At 34.3% G+C, this 25,505-nt stretch overlaps 4 protein-coding genes across 8 annotated transcripts in view; 3 read left to right on the top strand and 1 right to left on the bottom strand.

Moving 5' to 3' along the window:
* The window catches only part of LOC140751061 (uncharacterized), a 65,838-nt gene extending 61,851 nt beyond the window's left edge, over positions 1 to 3,987 (top strand). Inside the window, exons 14-18 of the mRNA XM_073084887.1 lie at positions 30 to 153; positions 435 to 599; positions 1,162 to 1,282; positions 1,556 to 1,839; positions 2,136 to 3,987. Coding sequence (XP_072940988.1) covers positions 30 to 153; positions 435 to 599; positions 1,162 to 1,282; positions 1,556 to 1,839; positions 2,136 to 2,393 — 952 coding nt within the window. The 3' untranslated portion in view covers positions 2,394 to 3,987. The remainder of the gene's footprint in view (positions 1 to 29; positions 154 to 434; positions 600 to 1,161; positions 1,283 to 1,555; positions 1,840 to 2,135) is intronic.
* Positions 3,988 to 4,853: 866 nt separating this feature from the next.
* Positions 4,854 to 10,152, bottom strand: LOC140751059 (spermatogenesis-associated protein 6). 2 transcript variants are annotated; one of them, XM_073084885.1, is made up of 7 exons: positions 9,816 to 10,152; positions 8,979 to 9,162; positions 8,451 to 8,620; positions 7,980 to 8,146; positions 6,775 to 6,897; positions 5,743 to 5,883; positions 4,854 to 5,243 (listed from the first exon to the last, which is right to left on the bottom strand). In XM_073084885.1, the coding sequence occupies exons 1-7, from the start codon at positions 9,858 to 9,860 to the stop codon at positions 5,030 to 5,032; spliced, it is 1,044 nt and encodes a 347-aa protein (XP_072940986.1). In that variant the 5' UTR covers positions 9,861 to 10,152; the 3' UTR covers positions 4,854 to 5,029. The 2 variants fall into 2 exon arrangements, with proteins under 2 accessions (XP_072940986.1, XP_072940987.1); XM_073084886.1 differs by lacking the exon at positions 5,743 to 5,883 and having other exon boundaries at positions 9,816 to 10,151.
* Positions 10,153 to 10,553: 401 nt separating this feature from the next.
* On the top strand, positions 10,554 to 12,425 carry phr6-4 ((6-4)-photolyase). The gene is made up of 2 exons (XM_073084691.1): positions 10,554 to 10,761; positions 10,848 to 12,425. Exons 1-2 carry the CDS (start codon positions 10,675 to 10,677, stop codon positions 12,264 to 12,266), a joined length of 1,506 nt encoding a protein of 501 aa, XP_072940792.1. The 5' UTR covers positions 10,554 to 10,674; the 3' UTR covers positions 12,267 to 12,425.
* A 363-nt stretch (positions 12,426 to 12,788) lies between these two features.
* Positions 12,789 to 25,505, top strand: part of Ctns (lysosomal cystine transporter cystinosin) — a 47,773-nt gene continuing 35,056 nt past the window's right edge. For 2 of the 4 annotated variants that reach the window (XM_073084189.1, XM_073084185.1), the window contains exon 1: positions 22,501 to 22,708. The gene's annotated coding sequence lies outside the window, so the exon portion shown is untranslated. Of the gene's footprint in view, positions 12,942 to 17,867; positions 17,946 to 22,500; positions 22,709 to 25,505 lie in introns of those variants that run through there. The other 2 variants (XM_073084186.1, XM_073084190.1) reach the window with 2 other exon arrangements.

The following is a 25,505-nucleotide window of genomic DNA, read 5'->3' as shown; positions in this document are numbered from 1 at the left end:
CAAAAATGCAAGAAAACTTTTTGTTTCAGAAAAAGCCTCCTGTACACTCAGATGACCACCCTATCGAATGTCATTACGCGCGTCTTGTTAGCTGCCTTCATGTCGCTTATCACAGGCACCATCTTCTGGGATCTACCTGCCACGGATGCCAAGGTACTTAACTTACTTCTCCAGTGATTGTTTTAGTATTAAGGTTCAAAAATCCTATTGGTGGGAAATTCAGCAGTCCAAAGATTAATTTCCAATTTTTACTGATTTTTGTTCAACATAAAAGAGAAGACAACAAAAAAGAGATACGGAACAAAACTGTTTTGTAAGAGCATGGACCTAGACGATCATTTTATAATTCTGATTTGGCTCATTTTAAAATCATGTCCTCCTAAAACTTTTTATAAAAACCAAACGTTTCATATTCCATTTCAATTTCTTCACAGCTAACCCAGAACGACCGCATCGGGTTCCACTACAGCGTGATGTGCCTGACCGTGTGGCCCGTACTCCTGTGGCTCAGCATACGGGAAGCCAGCGCGCTACGACCACATGTGGAACGTGATATCGCCGTTGGGCTGTACTCACGGACTGTGTTCCTGCTCTTTGATGTGAGTCCAACTAATTTGTTTCCTAGTACCATGTCTGTGATTACGTTTTATGCAACATTTACAATACGAAAAGACGAATTGGCGTGAATGCCAGTATATAATATAAATAACCAACTCGGACGTATTCGACGTTCGCCAAGATGATCGTTCGTTTTCCGCGAGATGTAAGTTTTGTAGCGCGAATGAAACGATTGCACGTTGTATTCGTAAGCGGCGTTGACATACTTGTCATTATTTGGTGAGTTACTCGGTGGATTATTCACAGGTATAAATGTTGCGTTATATTGTTAACGACGATTTCTTATCGGCCAGTGGCAAAGAGTGCAACTCGCTTATAAAGTCCATCTACACTTTAATCTAGGAACATTTCGCATATCGTAGTTTAGTTACGGACCGCGAAACCTGTAAGACTAGGTATACCTATTTATTTATCCATCTGCATAATCTTTTTCAATATTTAATTACCCGGTCTGATCTTTACTATCAAGCTGTCGCCAGTCTCATTTTCGGTGACGTCGGGAGTTATCTTGTATTTTGCAGCATTTTGTTCTTTAATTTGCAGCAATTCTTGGAGCTATGGTCTGCAGCGCTGACGTGGCTGGCGTACCTGGTTCCGAGCTACGCCATGAGCGGGCTGTATGCTCAATCACCCACCTCCTTCGATGGCTTCTATATTTATTTAGGTATTTCAAGCAAAAACTGTCTTGATTATTTTTTTAGTTGTTCTTTTTTTAGCTAGATTTAATTTTGACAGCACCATATTCATTTTTGTGTCTAAGGCGAGAATTCGTACAAATCGTGCTAAAGGTGCAAAGATATTTCTAGATAGTCAGTCGAGATCGAATATAATAAAAATAAACTAATAAAAAACCCGCTTTACGCTTTATTCTCCTCATCAAACATACCCAATCCAGTTCTTTTCAAGAACTTCATTTAATAACTTAAATTCTTTCCAGGGTACATGTTGCTCTACCTCGTCAGCATACAGATGCTCTGTCGGGCGTCCATATTCATAGTCCCGATGGAGAAGACAGCCGCTGTTCTCTCCGGACTGTGTCTCTTACTCAGCTGTCTCGTGAACGGTGTGATGTTGCACCAGCAAGACATACCCTGGTACACCCGCTGGCTAGAGTACGTGTCGCCATCGCGCTGGACCATCGCGGAGATCCTGCAGAGAGAACTCGACGAGACCGCCTTGAAGAGCAGCATTAGCAAAGAAATTAGGTGCACTAATAAACAGGTTAGATGCTGTTATACAATTTCTACTTTCTTTTAAGCTTCCTTAAAGTTCATCTTGTCTCTTCGTGCATATTAATATCGGAGATAAAAAATTAAATAACTGTGATCTTTTAAACTCAAATGCTTATATGCACCATAGCAAACTTAATATTTTATCTAAGAAAGAGCTGACTCGACTACCGCCGCAATTTTAAGCAATCGTTATAACTTCTACAGATTTTTAATTCTAACCTTACCTAACTGCCTCTTAAGAAAATGATTCCTGCAAAATCCTCTCACACACTTTATTATTTACAGAGACCCCACCTAGACATCATAGTGCAATCGCCGTGCCCACCTCCCAACGGAACTCAGGTCCTCTCGAACTACAACTACCTCCGCGGCAACCACATCTGGGAGTGGAACCACGAGAGCTTCCTCATTGCTCTGGCAGTGTTCTACGCGGTCTTTGCACTTCTAGGACTAATCACTTTTGTACTCGACTGTTCTAAGTACGCTAAGAGCAAGGACAGAGCGTCTGTGAAGGGACATAAGATCACGGTGAATACGCCCTAAGCTTAGGGCATGTTAGATTTGGGGTTTGGTGCTAAACAAAATCACAACAATTTGATTTATACATGACTGTACATAAAAAAGAAAACTAATATAGTGTGATGGAGAAAAGATAATGAGTTAATGAAATAAAAATTCAAATTTTCGACAATGTATTAAAATTTGAAAATACCAATACATGAAAATAAAAATATTCTCTGAATATGCATTCACTTCACAAAATATTTTAATAAGTGAACCGAATACATCATTTAACTGAATCATTGAAATATAGATAGTGAATTAGAATAATATTAAATATATAACAACAGATGATGTCTGTGAATTATAATAATAAAGGTGCATATTAGGATAAGTAAAACAATTAATACTATAATGCGAATGTACAAAATGTAGTTATTTAATTAAATTTACTATTCATAATTTGAAGGCTGGCTATCGTTAACTGTCTTTCGTCCGAAATAAAAAAAAAGTATAACTTGCTATTACTAAGAAGTAATAGCTAATAATACCTAATAATAGTATTGATATATATTTTAATACTGTGTTTGTATGTATTAATATAATAATTCCGATTTAATATCACAATATTAAAGGTATGATTCCTTTTTTCTATCATTCTGAACCACATTTTGCAAAATGTGTTGTTTATTGAATGTTTCATACTTCTTTTTCTTGCTTTATTTTATACTACAAGATATTTCTTGCATGTAGGAAAATATGAAAGCACAATCTATCTTAATTTTATTATTGTATTTTATATTAGTATTATGTTATAGAATTGATCTACCAAGTAATGGATTTCGGGTCGGCCCAAAACGTTCAAATTTAAGAGAGGCACAAAACTGAATATTCTACAAAATAAGACATCAGTTCACATTCATTAGGCCTCATTTATATTATTTACAGACATTGAACGTGTCAGACACTGGCCGTGGCAGACAAAATAATATTTTGCTATACACTATTTTGGCAAGCCAATGCCTGTGTCTGCAGCCCGGTAGGCGTAGGTAAACGGACCCTAGACTAAACTTCAACAACAATGATTTATGTAACAAAATTTTACAAAAGTAAAAAATATCCTTTTACATAATTATTCTTAAAAAATCGAATGAATAACATTACCAAAATGTTTTATTGAATAAAACATATCAAAATACGTATGAGGTTGCTATTTTATTTATTATAATTTGTAAAATATGTTTTCTTCGGATTTATTTCACGAAATTAAAACTAACCCGACGTTCATTATTTCGTTACTAGGTCAGTAGTTATAGATTATAATTATTATAATGATGTAAATATTCAAGTGCCGAATTTATAATTATAATTAATTATAAGGTACCACGCCTTTCTCACACTGCCTTGAACGCTCATGGAGTTTCATTTTAATTGATCTAATTAATTAATTTAGTTATTTCTTACAAATTTTTCAGGTACATAGTCAATTATATTCTTGTATTAATTTATTTAATATAGGTATTCATATCTGAAGAGGAGCCATAAAATAGAAAACTGTAATTGTTAAGTTACCTTATTTTCCGTATAATGAATATCGTAATAATAATAAATAAAACATAGAGTTAATAATTGAAAATGGTTTTATTTCGTAATTTGTATTTCATTACAACAAAATAAAATATTATATAAACTAAATAACTTATCGGAACAACAGGTATAGAAAGTTATTATTTTCAATAAATTATATTATGTACAAAACATTGTTTTTCAAAAAGATATTTTAAAATAACATCGCAAGCCTAAGCTTCTTTAGGATTCTTTGATTTTTCTGATTATCCAAAGTTATAATAATATGAATCCTTTTTATAATCCTATTCATTAAAACAATATAAATTTATTCTATAGAGGTAGCATAATTTTAATTGATATGTTTAAAAATAATTATAAAAAGGATTCATATTATTATAACTTTGGATATTTACAGAGTAACTTTATAAGATAAAATCATAATTATACACAAATAATCATAAATGGTAGCCTTATGACTTTGTGACCAAGCGCCGACCCAACCTACTAGTATACAGGGTGAATTTTTCAAACGGGCCTTCAGGGCCAAATCCGAGACTATAAGGATTAGCGAAAAATGCTGAAAGGAATTACGAGACCGATTTTGATAAAAACTAAAACTGCATCATTACTTTTTTTAAATAACTTTATCCCTAGCCGGGAATCGAACGAGTTAATTTTGAAAAAAAAATACACCCTCTATATTATTCCACTATCTGATAGTGTTGCTTATAAGGATCAAAATCTGGGAAGTAATGTTATGTGACAAATTAAAGGAAAGGGATTTTTTTAAAGAAAATACATATTTTTCCATACATTGGCATACTAATTCTTAAGGATTATACATAACAGGATTTGGTCCTGAAGGCCCGTTTGAAAAATTCACCCTGTATACAACATCAATAGAAGAGGTTAATGCATTAGCGGTGTTTATACTATAGCAAGGTAAGTGATTTCAAATATACAATTTGTTTCATGATTATTTCAAGTATACAATTTGATTCATAGTTATTTCAAATATACAATTCATTTCATAGTTATATCAAATATACAATTCGTTTCTTAGCTATTTCGAGTATACAATTCATTTTATAACTCGTATTAGATTTACATTAACTTTCGGACCAATCAGTATGGAATAATTCATGGTACCGTTTACAGATTTCGCACACACACGGAGTGATTCTCATATTGCACTTCTTAATTCTATCCGGTACCTTATTGTAATCGGCCTGGTCTTGCTCTATGTACCTGCTCTCTAGAAGCAACTTTTGTATTCTGTCTTCGCTCGTGACGTTTTCGGTCGGTTTTACAGTATCGGTAGTTCTGGAAATACATAAATATATAAATGATTATTTTATTACTTTTATTAAGATTACGCAATTTGCTGTAAATAATTATTCACTTATTTATGTAATAATTATAGTTAATTATAGTAGTAGTCTACTAGATACTTACCTTCTAAAATGTTGTGCTTATAATGGTAAAAATATATTACTAATGAAAAAGTAACTGTAAGAATATGGTTACTGTGCCAATATATATTTTAAATTATTCTAATTAAATTACAACAAATTACTCAACCTATTAAATAAGTATAGCAAACCTAATTAAAATCTAACAATATGAAATTGAATACATAGGTAATTTAGAGAAAATAAAACTATCTTTATAAACTTAGTTCTTTTTATCAATCTACCGACATACGAGTAATTTATTTTTTGTAACTATAAGCACATCTAGAACTATTTTTTAAACTTAACTTTCCTCATTACAATATCGCCTACATCACCAAAATTCCTACATATCTACGCTAACAGTGCACCTCAAATCTTCGCGTTCGTTAGCACCACCAGGCCACACGTTGTCAGCCGTGGCGACTGTGTAGACGCTGTACTCGCGACACGCGCGGCGGCCGCGCGGCGAACACGGCCGCGACACGCACGCCCGAGGCGACGGTGTCGGACTAATTGTTAATGTACATCGGAAAATTGTAATGTAATTGACGGAAAACTGTATTATGTTATGAGGCCCAGAAATATTTAAAATGAAGGAACCATTGAAGTCAGTGGCGGATTTACCAGCAGGCTGAGTAAGTAGGCTTCAGCCTAGGGCGGCAGATTTTTGGGGCGGCAAATAGTTCGTTCATGCCTTAAACGTGTCATGAACTGGCGTGACGAGCAAAAAAAAACGGGAATCGTACGCGGGCGCGGCAAGCAAAAAGAGAACCGTGTCATAAGCCGGCGCAACAACCAAAAAAAAACAATGGGAAACATGTTCTGAACCAACGTGGCGAGCAAAAAAAAAACAGGAGCGCAAGCTACCTAATCCGATAAACTACCTAGTCCAATATACCACCTAGTCCGGGAAACTACCTAGTCCGTGAACCAGTATATACGCCTCACCTCTAGTAAGACATGACAATTGTAGAAGCAGGGGCGGCAAAAACTGTCCAGCCTAGACCTTTAATTTTTTTGAATTAGTCACTGGACATGCCAATTGTAGAAGCAGGGGCGGCAAAAACTGTTCAGCCTAGACCTTCATTTTTTTTAAATCCGCCACTGATTGAAGTTAAAAACCCTACTTAAATTGCGACTTCTTAACTTTACGACTGTCAATACTCAATATACCTACCGTAATATACGACCTGATAATATTTGTCACTTCACAAAAATGAGAAACCATTATAATTAAATTTTCTTAAGAAAGTAACTAACTTAAATAATTATTTTCACGGTTAACCATGCAGTATTGTTGTCTGCAGGAAAAGTAAGCATTTTTTCGAGGAACTCTTACTCTTAAAAATACGACTTTTAAGTCTTATAACGAGCGAGCGTTATTTGAGGAAACAACTTACTTAGGACACCGGCAACTGCCTGGGTTTTTGTCTAGACTGCAGCATGACCTAGAGCCGCTCGAACGGGACCTGGATCTTGAACGGGATACTGAGGTTGGTCTTCTGTGATAGGAACATTTGTTTCTGTAATAAATCATAAGAAGAATATAATTATGTAATAGTTTGCACATAAATCTTACTTTTAAAATCTTCAATAGGGACCCGACGACGTGGGAGCGACGTCGGGTTATATGGGATTTTTACCGCACTAAAACCCCCCGGTGGTCGTCCTCAACGCTTGTTGGAGAACTCCGGGATCTCCAACAGAACACAACCGGAGTCCTCCAAGCACGATGACCGGATCGGGCTCTGCCCTGGGGGAGCGTTCGCTCCTCCTACAATATCTGGTGATTACGACGGTATGCGACCACACATACCGCCGTCCTTCCCGGGGTCGCTGACCGGGCGGTTCGAGCTCCCACTCTTGTCGCCCGCAACCCCGGAAGCCCCCTTTTAGTCGCCTCCTACGACAGGCAGGGGATACCGTAGCCCTATTCTAGGCAGTGATAGCCTAGTGGTTGAAACTTAGCCTTTCATTCGAGAAGTCCGAGGGTCGAACCAAGGCTGATATTTTTAAATTAGTGCATGTTAAAAATTAATAATACTGACTTTACCAATGAAGCAAAATATTGTGTAGAAAATAAATCTACACGTCTGAGAGTTCTTTAAAAAAGGGTTTGACGACCCGCGTAGCAGAGCGGACACCATACCGGTGTAACACGCAGAGGGTCCTGGTTTCGATCCCCGGCCAAATATAAATCTGTATGATGAATGTAGGTTTCTGTTTCCGGGTGTTTGTATATTTGTATCTGTCAGTGTCCATAATACAAACGATACAGGGAATCCTAGTGTGGACTAGGATTCCCTGTATTGTGTGTGCTATGGAAAAACGATACAGGAAAATTCCATAAACATCTACATTCACAGTTGTGGGCCTGTATTGTGGGCCTGTCCACCAATCCACACTTATACAGCGCGGTTGACTATTTCATTTTATTTATTTATATTATTGTGTAAAGCATTTAGTACATTGGATCAAATAACGATGCATAAAGTACAATTAAATGCTACCTTTACAGGAGTTACCTACGACAGGCAGGGGATACCGTAGCCATATTCTAGTCCCGGAACTACAGGGACAACGACGTAGAACCTAGTGAACCTACCTATGATATTGTGCTGTATGGCAGACCTGCTTCTGCCTGGAGGCCTCGACGTCGCGCGGTGAGCAGTGACACGTCTTAGCCTTAGCTGCGTTCATGTTAGACAGGTGGTTCCACACTTCGTCGATACGAACTTTTGTTGCTATCTCGATCTTGGGAGCTAATATACCCTAAAATGCGATATAATTATGTTTAATACGGATAAATAATTGATTGGTAGGTACGGGATATGTAAGATCTGGTTATTTTCTATTTAATTGATCATATAAGAGCTCACAACTGGAAAAGCCTGTGCTATTCTTTATCATATTGCTACATTGCAGATTAGTGGACATCACAAGGAGATTATAAAAATTTTATAATGCCTTAATTATTGATGAAAAATATTCTGAAGAAAGGTGTTCTTCAGATCAAAATGTACTCAAAAGGTTGTGACCAGACCTTACCTGGGATTTATTGATAAGGGCACCTTACCGGAAATTGTTTGGACCTCCTCATAAGCAAGTCTACTCCATCCATGGAGCACATATTTGGTGGGAAAAGTACATCATTGAGAGACCCTAGATACTGTGCCAGGACAACACACTGCTCAGAATTACAGTCTTGGCACCACTGTATCAGCTCACAGTATATTGTTTCATCTCCTGTGAAAGGAAGCAAAGAGGTAAATAGTAAAGCAAAGAATCAATACGTAAGTTTATTATTTAAAATCTGCGGTAATAAATTTGACAAACTATATCACAAACCAGTATGGAGATATATGTTTATTTTTATTCCCATATCTTATTTTGCCCTATTTTGTTCATATCTTATATTTAAAATTATTATTAAAATTGAGAGTATAGTATTCTATGTAGTACAAATTGTCAGATCTCATTCAAGAAAACTTAATAAAATTCTAATGGGTGCATCATTACGACTAATATTATTTTATAGGAAAAAAATTATCACACCATTATTCCATGAATAATAAAAACATGGTATCAAATAAATATCACTTACTAAGTAAACAGCAGATATTATTAAGTGCACAGCTCTCTTGGAACCTCTTTCGGAAATAGAAGACATCTTTGAAAACCAGGGGAAAGTTTGGTGGCAGCAGACAGGTCTGGTAGCTGGTGCCCAGAGCAAACACCGATAGAGACACTCTGCCGTCTTGGCATAGCCATACTCCTGGACATGATACCTGGAGATCAAAAAAGTAAATAGATCATGTCTTAGCTATCATACTAGAATTTTGTATGTGTTATAGAAATTTGGTATAGTAGCATAAAACTACTAGTCTGCTCTGAATATAGAAATGAATTGCGTTGCCATAGCAAATTGTATGACTATACCTATTCGCAACAACTTCAGAGCAAACTACCAGTTTGGAGTGTACTATAACTGGTGCTAGTTGAAATATAATAAAATAATAGTGTCTTTGGCACTATTAATTTCATGCAAGTAAACAAAGTCAAAACTAATATATTACTTTTGAAGTACATTGTTATGGTGCGGGTGCGTCTACGTATTTAGCCTAGGGCGGTCGGAACTCTTGATCCGTCGCTGCATGAACCAGTTCGGTATTTAGGTAGAAGATGTCAACATTTGCTTGTATAGTAGACTATCATATTAGTATTCAGGTGTGATAGTGCTTTTGTGATTACCTTCAGGTAGAACCTGTTCTATAGAGTGGAGTTACATGGATGGAAGTAAGCACTTCCCATCAGGTGATAGGTTGGTACTACAATGTAATAAATAAAACTCGAAGATAGTTTGCAGAGCATTCTTACGAGTATTATGAACTAAGGAGTTTAATAACAGCTAAATAGCAGTAACTATTGAAAATTCACATACCCTTTGAACTTCTAGTTCGATTGTTAACTCAATTATTTTCGGCATGTTCTTTATGTTTTACATCTCCCCTATATTATTACACTCCTTGGAGTTATTTATTCGCAAACATCCCTTAAAACTTCCATATGATTATGCTTTCAGAAACACTAAAATATAGCCAACGATTGAATAATTTCAAACTAAAAGCTAGGTCACTCGTAAAATTTTTGTCCAATAATTTTTATGCATTATGATAAGTTAAAATGGAAATTTTACGTGAATCTTAAAATGATTAATACCAATAGGAAGCAATATTTCAACTTGAATTTGGTGACATTGTCACTATGGTAACAAACAAGTAAACAAGAAGTAAGCAACGTCGCGTTCAGTGACTACATTTTAGTTAAAAGTTCAAACTACGGTTAAAATTAACTAAACTGAAACTACACGCGAAATTTAATTAAAATCATATCACTGTATAGGTTATTGATATCGTTTCTCTATTATAATACGTAAGTTCATAAAAGTATATGGTTAATTTAATATTGTACTTTGTGATTTGATTAAAGCAAGCTAGATTTATATAAATCTAACCAATGTAGGTATTTATTTATTGTTTCGGATTGATCTCGATTATTTTTTATTGATATGCTTTAGAGTTTAGTCTTTACCAAAGAATATAAACTTAAAGGATTGCAGATTTTGACCGTAGTCTTATTGAAAATGTTACTTTGACTTGACATTGTCAAATATGTCAATTATAATTGAAATTTGAAATGTCAAAAGTGAGCGCGCATTTTTGTATAAGTTTTTAAATAGAAAAAAACGTGTACCTGTGCACCTGGATAAAAATAACTATTTTCTGAATAACGAATTGATAATGTCGAAAATACCATCAGTAATCCATTGGTTTCGTCTAGATTTGCGTTTACATGATAACCTTGCTCTTCGCAACGCAATTAATGAAGTAAGTTTTAATACTACGGTTATAAATTAATTTAATTAAACCAGTTATTAATAACGATAAGTAAGTAACTCATATTTCGCTTGCAGGCCGAAAATCGTCAACACTTTTTACGACCTCTTTACTTCATTGAAGAGGATATAAAAAATAAAATTGGAGGCAACAGACTCCGATTCCTAATACAGAGTCTCCAAGATCTGGATTCTAATTTGAGAAAAATTAACTCTCGTTTGTTCATCATCAAGGGTAATGCTAGTAAAAAATTACCAGAACTACTCGAGAAATGGCATGTCAAGTATTTATCTGTCCAAGTAGACATTGATCCTGAAGTCCTCCAACACGAAGAAGTCATTGACAAAGTATGTGAGGAAAAAGACATATTTGTTGTTAAGAGAGTACAACACACTGTTTATGATGTGCACAATGTTTTAAAGAAAAATAATGGTGCCATTCCTCTCACTTATCAGAAGTTCTTATCATTAGTAAAAGACAATCCTGTGAGAGACACCATTGAAATAACTAAAAAGCTATCTGACTGCTGCAAATCACCAGATTTTGATCTGAAAGAGTATGATGTCCCTACTCTGGCTGACTTAGGTTTTGATGAGTCTACTCTTGGGGAAACCAAATATCCAGGTGGTGAAACAGAAGCCATCAAGAGATTAAACTTTTACATGGCAAAAAAACAGTGGGTCTGTAAATTTGAGAAGCCAAACTCTTCACCGAATAGCATAGAACCAAGCACTACAGTTTTGAGTCCATATCTAAGTCATGGTTGCTTATCGTCAAAGCTATTCTACCATAAATTGAAAGAAGTGGAAAATGGAGTACCACACACAGATCCACCTGTATCTCTATTGGGGCAGCTGATGTGGAGAGAGTTTTACTACACTGCAGGTGCTGGCACTGAAAACTTTGATAAGATGGTTGGAAACAAAGTTTGTACCCAAATTCCTTGGGAAAAAAATGACATACATTTAAAAGCTTGGGCTGAGGGCATGACTGGTTATCCATTTGTTGATGCCATCATGAGGCAACTGAAGCAAGAAGGCTGGATTCATCACTTGGCAAGACATATGGTTGCATGTTTTTTAACAAGAGGAGACCTTTGGATATCCTGGGAGGAAGGTGCCAAGGTTTTTGAAAGTTACTTGCTTGATTATGATTGGTCTTTAAATGCTGGGAACTGGATGTGGTTGTCTGCGTCTGCATTCTTTTATAAATATTTCCGAGTTTATAGCCCTATTGCATTTGGAAAGAAAACTGACAAGGAGGGTCTTTATATAAAGAAGTATGTACCTGAACTGGCAAAATATCCTAGTGAGTACATTTATGAGCCCTGGAAGGCTCCACAATCAGTTCAGAGAGCAGCTGGGTGTATAGTTGGAGAGGGTTATCCTAAAAGGATAGTGGAGCATGACAAAATACATAAAGAAAATATGCAAAAGATGTCCCAAGCATATAAAGTCAACAAAGAAAAGAAATCATTAAAGCGACCACGATCATGAGAACTTTTTATGTTGCTCTATGACATTGTTTTGATTAATAAGTTTTAACGTATGAAATACCTACCTCAAGTCTTATTTTCTTAAGCAAATTGTTAAATAAATAAAATAAATAATTATGTATTATTAAATGACTAATAATAAAGCAGCATCTATATTGTATCTATCTTTTTTCATTTATATGTTAACAAATTATGTAATTTGGTATAGTCCGCGCCAAACTGCTAGTCCGCTCTAAAGTTGTTCCAAGCACGTATAGTCATACAATATGCTATGGTGACGCGACTCATTTCTATATTCAGAGCGGACTAGCAGATTTACGCGGACTATAATTTATTTACATATTAAGATATTAAAACAGGTTTATAATTATTGACCGGTAAATTTGAACAATCACATTTATTTGAAAAATTGTTTGGCTGTAAAGAAGGACTGTAGAAGCTAAAATTATAAGTAATATATTGAAAAATTTAATGACACTTGACATCTAAACTGAAAATGACAACTATTGACAATGACAAGTGACAATTTAAATGCAGAAAAAGTGGGAGTGTTTGCAAAATTTTGCAAATGTTAACTTTAAAATATAACAAAATGAATTTACAAAAGTTTATAGAGTTTATGTGCGGGTAGTGCAGGATTTCGAAAATGTGAAACATTTGGTTTACCTCGTAATTGGTAAGTTGCATTGATTACTAATTTGGTAAAAGTTAAGCGCTTCATTGTTATTCACCTTTTGTTCTCATGTTTATACTAACTTTTTTAGTTTTCATGGCCATGAGTATAGTTTTACTCGATTATAAGCGTATTTTGTGTAAATAGTAAGCGATTGTGTAAAATGTAAAGCATAACCTGAAATTATCAAACCATAAAGTTATGGTTTTTGTTTAGCACAAATCTTTCCAAATAAACAGTAGTGTGTATGTTATGTACACCACCAATAACCCAACGTTTGTGGTGAAAAAAAAATCTACGCCGCTTAACATGATGATTGAATATTCACCAAATTTTTTTTTTTAATTTAAATAAATAATACTTTGGCTGCTCAGTTTGTTAAACAAGATAACTAACTATTACATATTAAACCAAAGCTAATGCTTTGATTTTAAGAAATATATAAAATATGTCAATGTACATATTATGTAAATAACGTGTAGGTACTAAGTTAACATATAAGTTAAATTTAACTGATAGGTAAGGCTTTTTTTGTATCATCATCATATTGCTCACTTGATGAGTTCATTGTATAACAAGTATTAAACACACACTCAGAATTAAAATTAAATTAGTATTCACATGAGTGATAGCACCTTTCTATATTTAATACAATTCATACTTTCACTTTACCACATCATATGTGAATCCATTTAAGTATCCTTTCATTAAAAGCATTTATAATGAAACCACTTATAAAGTTGGAAAGGAAAAATGTTTAAGAAATGCCTGCTGAGATTTTTTATTATAAATGTTTTTAGTAGAATACTGTTTATAAAGTGGAATAGCCACTTTAGGGGGCTTGTGTGACTTGTGTCCTATGTGTTCGACCTCTAATTGTCCAAAAAGCCCTTGCAACCCTTGAATATTTTTGTTGCAGTTCACTGGTAACTAATAGTACCTTTTATATGTACCACTCTTGTTTACAGATATCTTATATATAAAATTCTCGTGTCACAATGTTAGTTACCATACTCCTCTGAAACTGCTTTACCGATTTTCACCAAATTTTATATGCATTTTCAGTAGGTCTGAGAATCGGCTACTATCTATTGTTCATACCCCTAAATGATAAGGGTTGTTCACCCTTAACATTTTTTTATTTATATGGCAACACAACATTTGCCAGGTCAGCTAGTTAGAATATATGTTAATGGTTTTTCTACAGGTTTGTGTAGCATCATAGCTCATGAGTCATGAGCACCATTTACAAATATTGTTAGGGGTGCTCATGACTACTGTAATGAATACATGGTATGAAATATTCCTTATATGATGATCACAAGCTTTTTGTAATACAGGTTACATATTTTGATTTTCTTATGTGGTTGGCAAAACTTGCCAGCTAGCCTCTGCCTCACCCCTAGCTATGACGTCGGGTTTATGCAGTTACTAAAAGTTTTTAATGTGACGTTATGATGCTAAAATATCAAGCACAACTACAAAACTTAATTACTCTAAAGTTTAATAATTAATTATATCATCTTTAATATTTTGTTCAGACAATATTTCTAAATTACAACTGAATGCCTAACTATCAATGTAAAAAAAATATTTTAGTTAATTATAATAATTAAATTTCAATACATTACAAATTAAGTATTTCTCCTACTTAACGTAGTGATAGATATTGTATGAATTTGAAAGTCAATGATATATTGCTAGAGTATTTCTTCATAAACATGTTATTTAAACAAGATTTCAGTACTAACAATACAAGATTAAATGCTTCTTATAAACTAGTCTTAATATACACAGTTATCAATGTAATATAGGATGTATTATTGTTTATATGAGAAATATGTTTTCAGTGTGTATAGAAAATTGAATTACTCATAAATACTGACGCAAGTAAAAACAATAATAATAAGTTTAAATAAATATGCACATGAATGTAAAAAGTGAATTAAGTTACATCATTTAAGTGGCCTTTGTTATCTGCTGTATATTGTTTGCATAGCTGACCATAAATATGTTTTCTTGTCTGTAATAATATTCTAAGCATTTTCTATTACTACTTATACACACAATTACCAGACAGTATCTATCTATTATTAGAAAATTCTATTAACTGATGTTGCCATTAGTTATCGACATAAACTGTTATTTTTTAGCTAAAAACAATACTTTTTAAGAGTTATAAGAATCTAAACTAATCCCTGGAATTTAGAGATGTAATTATAAACATGCTTCTATTAGTCTTGGATAAGTTACCTTTATTAATGTATGTTCTTTGATTCAACATGTTAGAAACTGCCGTTTACCGTTCGGCTGCACTCGGGGCAGCCAAACGCAACTCGAAAGTTCAGGGACGTAGTTTTTAGCCTACTGGTTTGAACAGATTGGTCTAGGTCTGGCCGATTTAAAAACTTGGTTCGAGCCTCTCTTAATTTTAAAATAGGTAATGATCTTTTCTTCTTTGGTATATTTCTGAACTATTGGACAGTGGACTTTACCTTTAAATGGTGCAAAAGTAACTTTACACAAGTACTTTAGTAAGCTTTCCATAGGAAAAAGTAACCACATTTACTTATTTGGCATATACCCACTTCTATATCCGGTGAAATACTACTGTATTCACTCTTATTTCAAAAGTGCAAAGAGCACGTGTAAAGCGAATGATCACTTGACCCTATCCATTGTCGAATAGAAAATAGTACGTCTTGAACGACCGCGCAATTGCTAAATTGCCCCGGGTCAAACTCTCTAATGTACGAGATAATGGGATAAGAGTTCGCGGACGATTTCCTCTGTGACAATGGTCAGTGTTTGTTGGGGCTGACGTCTAAATTGCCGGATCCACCTGCCAATGCACGCTACTGTGGTTTAGTGCATTATGTTCGGTTGCTTTTAACTTTTTTGTCGATGATTTTTATTTGGATGTTGGTCGCACCAGTATGTATGCTGAAAGGTTTTGCATCCCCAACTAATTTAAGTAAGGATTTGAATCAAACGAACCTCTGAAGTTTGGAAGTCAGGTCAAGCTGAGAGATTGAATCAATTATTCGTTGTTTAAACCGTTAAAACATAACGAAACCTTATATAATTTCTGAAGTAATTGCAAACTATACGATCTTTGAGCATATCCTATTGAGAGAAGTCTTGTCATGTCATTACGACTCGAATTGGCCGGTGATTGGTCATGTTAAGTGTTATTACTGGAAAGGAGTTTTACGGACACGTGATTTTTCTAATTTGAATGTCAATTTGGAGTCTCGTAATAATATATTTAGTTCCTTGCGCCGCTTGCGAAACACCCTTCCTAAGCGATGGTAGATTGTTGACGTTCAGAAGGAGTTTTATATGAATAAAGTAAATGAGTTTTGAACTTGAATATGCTTATACTTATAACTTATATGGATGATTCGAAAAAAAATAACTGTACGCGATGATCTTACAAAGCCTGAACCCTATTCAGTAATTAAGTACGTAGGAAAAATATACATTCGTGTCGGGGATTCCTGATTACGAAAAACCTACGCATATAGATACGCGCGGGGAAGCTCGCTTCTAATCTGAAATAGGTCAAACATCTGTTGTATTTAATACACATGCGCTTCTGAAACTAATGATGGTTCAGTTGACTAATATTATAGGTCCGGCGATGTCTCGGAAACCCCGCTGAGCTGTCAATCTTTATTAGTGACGAGTTAATGCAATCAGCGAATCATATTTTAGGTCGACCATTAATTTTGGGAATATGCCTCTTCTTAATACAATTGGATTATGTTGCAAATATGTCGTTTATAGGATAGTTATCATAAATACAAATTGGCAAAGTGTAAGTCGAATTCGTAAAGGTTCCGTACGACTATTTTTAATATTTTTTTTATCTTTACTTTTTTATCTTTATTGGATACGGAACCCAAAAAACGCATCTGCGAACCAGTAAGAAAAATTTTAAATCTATATTACATTGAGTCGTTATAATAAGATTGTTGTACATATACCATGTATAAATTACAAATAGTAAGTAGTCTTTGAAATTAGTCGGCGAAGAGGACGTAATTTTTTTAACGATTACAATAATTATTTATATTAAAAAGGTCTCGTGGGGGCGAGATAAAATAATACATAAAAAAGAATATGTTCACATATTATATTTAGATAAGGCACGATATGAAAAATACTTATGCGCGCACAATTGAAATCTCAAGTATCATAACATAAATAAGATAAACTTAGTAAAGCAATCCGGTCATATATACATAAATATGATGATTTATTATGTATAAAGCGTTATTATATTAAAACTAAAAACTAGTAACCGATTCTTTCAGTGTTACTATAATATAAACTAGAAGAAGTTTTTATCAAAAACTTGTGGATTTTTCAAAGTACATATTTCAAACTCAAATGGAAGGCTACTTTTTTTAAAGATTAAAGTTGTAAATGTGTATGCAGTCTATTTTATGGTATGTGGTATGTACTTATGCACGTGAACTTCTATGCTCAGCTCCATAGCTCAGGGGATTTACTAGAAGCCAAGCTCAAATGCGTTGCTAGTCCTAAGGACTAAGACGTCTCATATGTAAGTGAGCTGGCACACGTCCTTACACCCAAACGCAAGAACAGCTACACGCTAGGAATAGGTATGGGGTGGTTTCGTGGCGCGGGGCGGAAAGATGAATGGAGGCCCCCAGTGTAAAAAGTTCGCCTGTGATTCGGTGACGTTTTTTTGCTGACGGATACTCATTTCGTAGATTGTTTGGTTCTGACGACCTTTTATTAGTAACTGTATTTGGAGGCCCTCCAGGATCGGAGGCTCGGGGCGGACCGCCTTCCCCCCCCGCTAAAGGGCAAACCGCTAGAGGGGGTGGTAGCCCGATCGAACAATATCTTTAAAAACCTAGTTAGCCTAAGCTTTTCAAATGTCTTTATCTATTTCAGATAACACCCATGACCCACGGGGCGATACATTCCAATAACAAGCATTTATCCTCAAGAAAAATGTCTTCGTAAAATTTGGTAAGTGTTTTTGTTAGGTAATTAGAAGTATTTTGATTAATAGGGGTTTTTTGTATTACGTGATCCATTTATCTATATGATACAAATGTTTTTATTTTACATTATTAGATTAATGAATTTGACTTTTAATGTAACTTGCCACACTAGGTTTCGATTTCTTTCCGATGCTGATTATTGCTATTTTGACGATTTCTGGTTACTAATAATAAATCTAGCAATGAAATAAAGATCGAGAATAATTTGTACCATTTATTAAATAGTCTTGAATTTGATCTTGGTAGGCAAAAATTGTATCTATATATATATAAAAATACATTCCTTTTCGTTAGTCTCGCTAAAACTCGAGTATCACTGGACCGATTTGGCCAATTATGGTTTTAAATTATTATTAGTGGAAGTCAAGGAAACGTTTAAAAGTTGAGTAAATATGAATTATATTTCATAAATAGATTCTGAGGCGGTACGAAGTTTGCCGGGTCAGCTAGTAGATTGATATTTAATAACGTCATGTAAGTCGCAGGTAGTCAGTGTTTTGAGTGTTTGAATAGAATTTACGACCTCTATAAACTCAATAATCTTTGAATATCCTTATATAGGTATAGAATGTAGGTATAGATATCACCTTAGTTTATTGTATGTGAGATCACAATGGCCCGAAACGAAATCAGAATGCCCTTGAATCTACAAACGTTCGTCCTTTTTAAACGAGGTTCAAAAGGTTGTTAACACCTCGCCGTGCCATATATCTAACTTAAAGAACAAATAATAGTTAATCTGCATACTTTTTTGTCACTAATGTGCAAGATGTGGAATGAACTAAAAGCTGAGGCTCTTCACGAACGGTGCACAACCCTTCTTCAAAGACTGCGATGCATTGGCGACGCCTCTGGTGTTGCAAATAGGCCATAGGTGATGGTGACTGCTTTCCATCAGATAGCCCGTCTACCTCAAGTGTCAATCGTCTACCTACGAAAGAGTGATCACTTTAGATGGAAATAAAGAAACTAATGCTCATACTAACTGTCTGTTTCTTGACCTATAGGAATTTATAACATGCTAGCTTTTACCGGCGGCTTCGTTCGCGGTCAGAGGTTTCTATCTATTCTTCGGGAATGATACTTTTTTTGGGATAAAAGGTAACAATTCTGAACCCTTCACAACGTGTGTACAATAACACTCGGTTATGTACTTAAGGCGTGTAGCAAACAAACAAACACACTCACATTCGCATTAATAATATTATTTAGGATTTAGATGAAATGTTTTTTATTTTTATGTGTGAGTAATGGTTATTATACGAAACTAGATGCGATCAAAACAAGAAACTTAAACACCTTTAAAACGGTTTAACTGCTCGGTAATAACACAGCGAAGCGTGCTCAATCGATCTCGCATTAATTTCTTAAAGTCAAGGAAAACTTGTAATAAGTGCGATTACACTGCATGATGCAATGTGTTTGTTCGTTGCGAACTAATGGGTGCTAGACGCATGGTGGAGACGTTTACACCCAGGGGGCCTACCACCATCTTTTAAAAACCATCATAGTTCAGGAAAGTTTATTTCCTCCTTAAAACAGTAAAATATTCCGTCATACACAGTTGAACAAACTTAAACCTTTATTTATTTTTCGCTTATCCATTGTATAAAATCAACTGAAATTGTCATATTTTGCTTAAAAAGTTAAATTTTCTGCAATAAAAGTAAAAGTATGATTAAAATAATATTGTTTTAAGAGATGGTAGTAACCCCAAGATCGGTTTACTTTTTATACGGGAATTCCAGATGAGTGTGCAATATAATCGCGTTGTTCCGTACACATGCGTAGTAATCATTAACCACGAACCACGATGATATAGATATTTAAATATATGTAGGCTTTTTTAATAGGGTACGAAATTATTGGCCAAGTGCAAGTCGAACTTTCGGAGGGTTCCGTACCGCCAAAATTTTCATTTATTTTTACTTTTAGTATGTATTTGTTATTATAGCAACCATTGAAGTACATGCATTGTGAAAATAAACTGTCTACCTAATACGGTTAAATAAATAACCTGAAAAAATATCGAAAAATAGCGGTTTTGTGTATGACCATCCCAATTTATTTACAACTTTTTTTATTTTTTGTATTGTTATAGCGGCCACCATTATACATACTCAGTAAAAAATCAAGTTGGGATTCAGGAGATAGAGCCCTGGAGATAGACGGATAGACAGCAGTCTTAGTACTCGTAATAGGGTTCCGTTTTTACCCTTTGAGTACGGAAAAGCGATGTTTCTAAGTACCTTGTTTTAAAAAAAATCGCATTCATTTTCTAGTTATAATAATGAATCTGAAATGATTAAACCCATGCTCGCCAGTAAGGTAGTAAGTAATCTTAATGACGAACTTTTGTATTGTCATTGCTGTCATTAGCATCATTGTAGCATCAATGATTGCACAACAGAATTCAATTTTGTATTCCATACATGTAGTTGTAACGATGACGTATGCAGTTTGAGATATTTCTCGCAACACGAACTTCACGGTATAAAACTTGCAAGTCATTTCTGTGGCGAGTTCCATGAGCTCATGACGTCATCGTCATCATTGATATTGTAGAGCAGTTACGTTTGAAGATACAGTTACGTTGGTTCCTTTTAACGTTATAAGGATTTTAAATTTATATTTTGGTTCATTTAAAGTAGTTGTTTATGTACCTTAACCTGCGTATATCTATGTTTTTACTTCAGTTTTGAAATATAAGCAGTAATGCCTAGTTTGAAATTAGTCCTCTCAATCTGGGGATTTGATTATATTTTTATAACTGACATACTTATTACCATAGACATATCATTGCTTATTAAAAGTTAATACCCCTCTTGTTGATATGGTGGTGGAAAACATTATACGCCTGAGTCTTTATTAAAAATGCTTAAATATGTGCGAAGTTTAACAATCTGAACGTGGTCAGCATGTTGGCCTGCCCTTAAACCCTTTTGATTCTGAGTGGAAGACACCGTGCCCTTACCATGAGTTTTTACGTTTTGACAAATATGAGTGTTTTGGTATTTGTCTACTATTGGCCCATACAATTTCCAAGTTCTGACACAATCCGCTAGGGGCGCTGATTGAAAATTATATGGGCAAATACGTAAACCAACCAACCAAATACCGAAACAGTTATATTTGTCAAAACATAAAAACTCATGGTAAGGGTACAGAAGTGAAACAGTAATAGGTTCTCAAAATATAGCTTTAAGATATTGGATACGACTTCTACTATTTTTTTATAATATAGGAGTAGCAGACGAGCATGCATTTTGTAATTCAATTTCAAAATACATATACGTGTGTAATGATAAAATTCCAAGGGCTGTTTAAGTTCATTGTTTGCTGTAACAGCTCTTCAGGATAGCGTAGATATATTTTATCAGTAATCTCAATAAAGTGTTCGACTGATATAAGAGTAAAATATTCCCTAAAGAGTATTAAAGTTCCGTACATAAATTAAATTTCTTGATATTAAAATGCAAGTTAATTTTAAAATATTTTAATGAATAATAATAATATTAAAAAGTATCTAAACTTAAGTCGCTTTGATGACATGTAGCGTAAAAATATTCAAATTAGTCCAGTAGTTTTCAAGATCGATATAGAAACAGATATACAGACAGCCGTCTGTTTTTTGTGTGCAGTGTCCATACACTTTAATTTTATGTATTTGTGTAGTTTGTAATTTATATATATATATATTAAAGCTGTTTCCTGCAGTATCCTTAATTAAGTAGAGTGGATCACCATGTAATATTGCTCATACCTGTAAAATAACTTGCAGAACTCTGCGGTTAAATCACAATGGCCTGTACATTTTTCATAATTAGTCTTGCAGAAGAGGCGTTCATATTTTCATAGTTCAATTATAATTTTGGTAGGTTCGAATTTAGAGGTAGTATCTCTGACTGACGTAAGGTGGGAGTCCTGTCCTGAAGTTAATTACAATACATGTCTAACGGCGACGCAACTACGTCCTTTAATGTAAATTAGCATTTACCTCACAAGAAAACTTTAATTCAAAATTTCTAATATAAAAAAGCTGATAATTGTCAAACAGTTCCATGCAGCTGTCAGCAATCAAAATGGTTCATCCGTATAGGATCCAATTTGCCACAGACGGACAAATATACTTAAACTTTTGAACGGTGATAGAGCGAGTATGGGTCGCCTGGGGAGATACTACTACCACACCTATTTCTAGCGTTATACACCAACATGGGTATCACCTTACATTTGACACGAATATCTTAGTCCTCAGAAATGGTACCTGTAAGCGGCTTCAGATAGAGCTTCTTCCATATTATGTAGTTAGTTGGTGACTGATGTCTATGAACGGTTGAGATCACTTACAATAAGGTGGACTGCAGGTTTGTCAAAAAATACCCTACAATTCGTTTTTGCGTTCAATATTAAAATCCGGTTAAGTTAGGGTTCACTTCCAAACATAAAGGAACCCTAGAAGCGAAGACAGTGACTCCTACACCTGAGTTCGCCCACTATTGATATATGTAACTGGCGGCGTACAGCCGGCACAACGCAGTCTGTTACTTTCTGTTATCATTCCGCGACTAACAGCGGTGAAGAGCGCACGTGCGGAATATAATAAAAAATAACCGCACGGTCTCGCGCCATTTTTTTGTAATTCGAATCACGAATTGTACTTGCTTTTTTTTGTTGCTTGTGAGGTGTTATTGTGACCAGTGTTATCTTCGCGGTTCTAATTTAGCGGTGCGTATTTTTTTGTCTGTTATATTTTTATTTTTATTATGGAATCATTTAAATTTTAAATATGTAAGCATGTGTACAAATGCATTATTTATTTTATTACATTATTGAATAGGGCTTTACGTATTTTTCTTACAGTACATAAATATATGCCCTTTACTTTATCCATGGTGAAGTATGAATCGATGTTTTAGCTTCAATTGATTTTTTTTAATAATAATTAATTATTTTACATTATACCTATAATAAAAGTTTTTTTATATAAAGCATTATAATATTAATGCGGAATAAACATATGTCATAAAAATGTAGCGTTGATTTTGTGGTTTAAAAACTATTAGAATAATGTATTTTAACAATTTATAATCGCTAAATTCCCAATTAAATTTATTTCCTAGCAATAAAAATTGAACTGCAAAAGAAGTAAAATATTTTATACCAATAAAGCCACCAAATTAATTTTATCGCAGTAATGCTGTAGTTTTTTCATAACTGTAAAACAATAAACTGTAAAAACAATAAATAGTCGATTAAAGTAAAAACTTAAAGACTAAAAAAATAAGTGGTAATTTAAAAAAAATATGCATGGTGGAAGCATTTATAGTTTAGTTGTTCGTAATTCAGCTTTCACCCGGAACTTTCCGGGTTCGAATCTAAGATAAAATTATATTTGGTAAATTTATGTGTCTTTTGTTTTAACGATTAGGGAAAACGTCATGGAAACATAAATGCCAAAGAGTGCTGTAAAAGAAAGATTCTCAAAGGTGTGTTAGTATTAACTTAAAATCCTCTCACTCTAAGAGAAGCCCCATGTCTTAAAGTGGGGAGCAATTGGTCGATGATGTGTAAAAATGTGCATGAATCTAATAAGGAATGGTTTTAGAATTTGGTATAGATACTCGTCCTGATAAGCACAAAAATGCTGTACGTACTTTTCACCGACTACTATGCAGAGATACTATGTTCGATTTCATCTTCGTGATAGCACTTAAAGGGACTAGTAGAGTATACATTAGTATCAGAATATTAAAAGGTCATCTGAAGATTATGTAGAAAGATATACAATGTGATAAAAAGAAATGTACTTTTTAATACCTTATCAGTTCGGAGAAGTAAACATCATTCTGCGAAGGAGGAAAATCATCCAGATATAACTTATACTAGGTACTACTACTATTTCTATTCCAAGTCGTCAGGCCATTATTGTCCCACTGCTGTGTCAGAATTGGTGAACTAGTATTGAAAAGGAAGATGTCTTAATCCTCTAAAGCACTTTCATTAAATCCAAACCTAAATATCAATACCACCAAACTTTTAAAAAGAAAGGTTTCTCAAATTAGTTTCTACTGAGCTGTAACTAAATACTAAAATGACACTTGTTATCGACACCGGAGAAAACTACAGCGGTTTGTATAGTGTTTCGTGTCTAGAAGTAGACACAAGTGTGGGGAAACCGTCCTCGTATCACTTACAGACTTCAGCACTAGGTCACAGCTTAATATGTCACTTGTTAGTCAGTGGCGTAATTCGATAATTGCATTCTTGTGACATAAAACGAACATAATGTCACGACTTGGTGTTTGTATGAACGTTTTGTATGCTGGCAATAACGAGGTGTAAACGATAGTGTTTTTGGTTGCTCAACTATTTTAATTTTATTTTATTCTATTTTTTTTATCTTACTATAGGTTTTTGTTTGGCTTCAATCTTAACTGATTTTTTTTTAATATGGGGGTAGTAGAGATGATGGTAAGTGGCTACTGCCGCCCATGGGTATATGTAATCAACTCCAGATACGATTAGATATCCCTACCTCAGGTCGGCCACTGATGCGCCGTCACCCCTGAGGACTAAGTCGGAACGCCTCGGAAAAGTATATCTCCCATACCACACCCTTGAAACCAGAACTCAGCAACACTTAACGCCGCTGTTATGAGGCAGAAGTATGCGTGGCAGTGATGCCGCCGGAGTCGTTGCCCCACCTCGTATCTGAGTTCCGACTTTCAAGTCTTGAAAGCCTTAAATTAACAAAACTATGAGTAGTTTTCGGTTCCTTGAAAAATTGTTGAATTTTTGAAATTTATAGAGTTAATTCGGGTTGTTTGTTTGTTATGCATTTTTATACATTGATGAAATTATGCTGTATTCATCTTCATTATATTTAAGTTAATGTACAACCCGTCACTGTTAAATACTTACGGATATTTTAAGGGACTTTGAAAATTAGAGGGTTTGAGTTATTTCTAACCTAAGCAGTAGTATCGAAAACTATGCTATCTTTTTTATATACAAAAGTTTGAAATAACTATAAGTATGTAGCTTTAGTTACTGTATTACTAATGTCGTTGTCTTCTTTCCTGCGTCATTTCCTGATACACCCCCTTCGATACACTTTTATTTATGTGAATACATCGATTAGGTACTTGAAATATGATTGTCATCGTCATTGATGACGGATGGTGTACAAATTTCCAGTGAATCATGGTTTATTTAAGGCAATGTTTGTTTTATTTTCCTGTTACGTATCAAAGTATCGTTGCATGAGTTTGCTTGCATGCATTTGTTTTTTTTTATTATGACGATTTACACTGCTATTTATTTTTAGTACTAGATTAAATACGACTACTATTATTTTAACGTCGCATGAAAGTCAACTTTTGTCTTCAAAAAGTTGGTTTTTGAAGATTAGACTCAAACTAGAACATAAACTGTTTTAGTTAGTACCTAGTTTAGAAAATATTACTTTATTTAAAATGATAAATAGATAGATTTTGATTCAATTATGTAGATGTTTGACGAT

The sequence above is a fragment of the Epargyreus clarus genome, unplaced genomic scaffold (genome assembly GCF_041222505.1).
Source record: "Epargyreus clarus isolate Ecla_fem2 unplaced genomic scaffold, WU_Ecla_fem_2.2 ptg000021l, whole genome shotgun sequence".
NCBI classification, from domain to species: Eukaryota; Metazoa; Arthropoda; class Insecta; order Lepidoptera; family Hesperiidae; genus Epargyreus; species Epargyreus clarus.
This window is presented reverse-complemented; position numbering and strand designations above follow the sequence as displayed.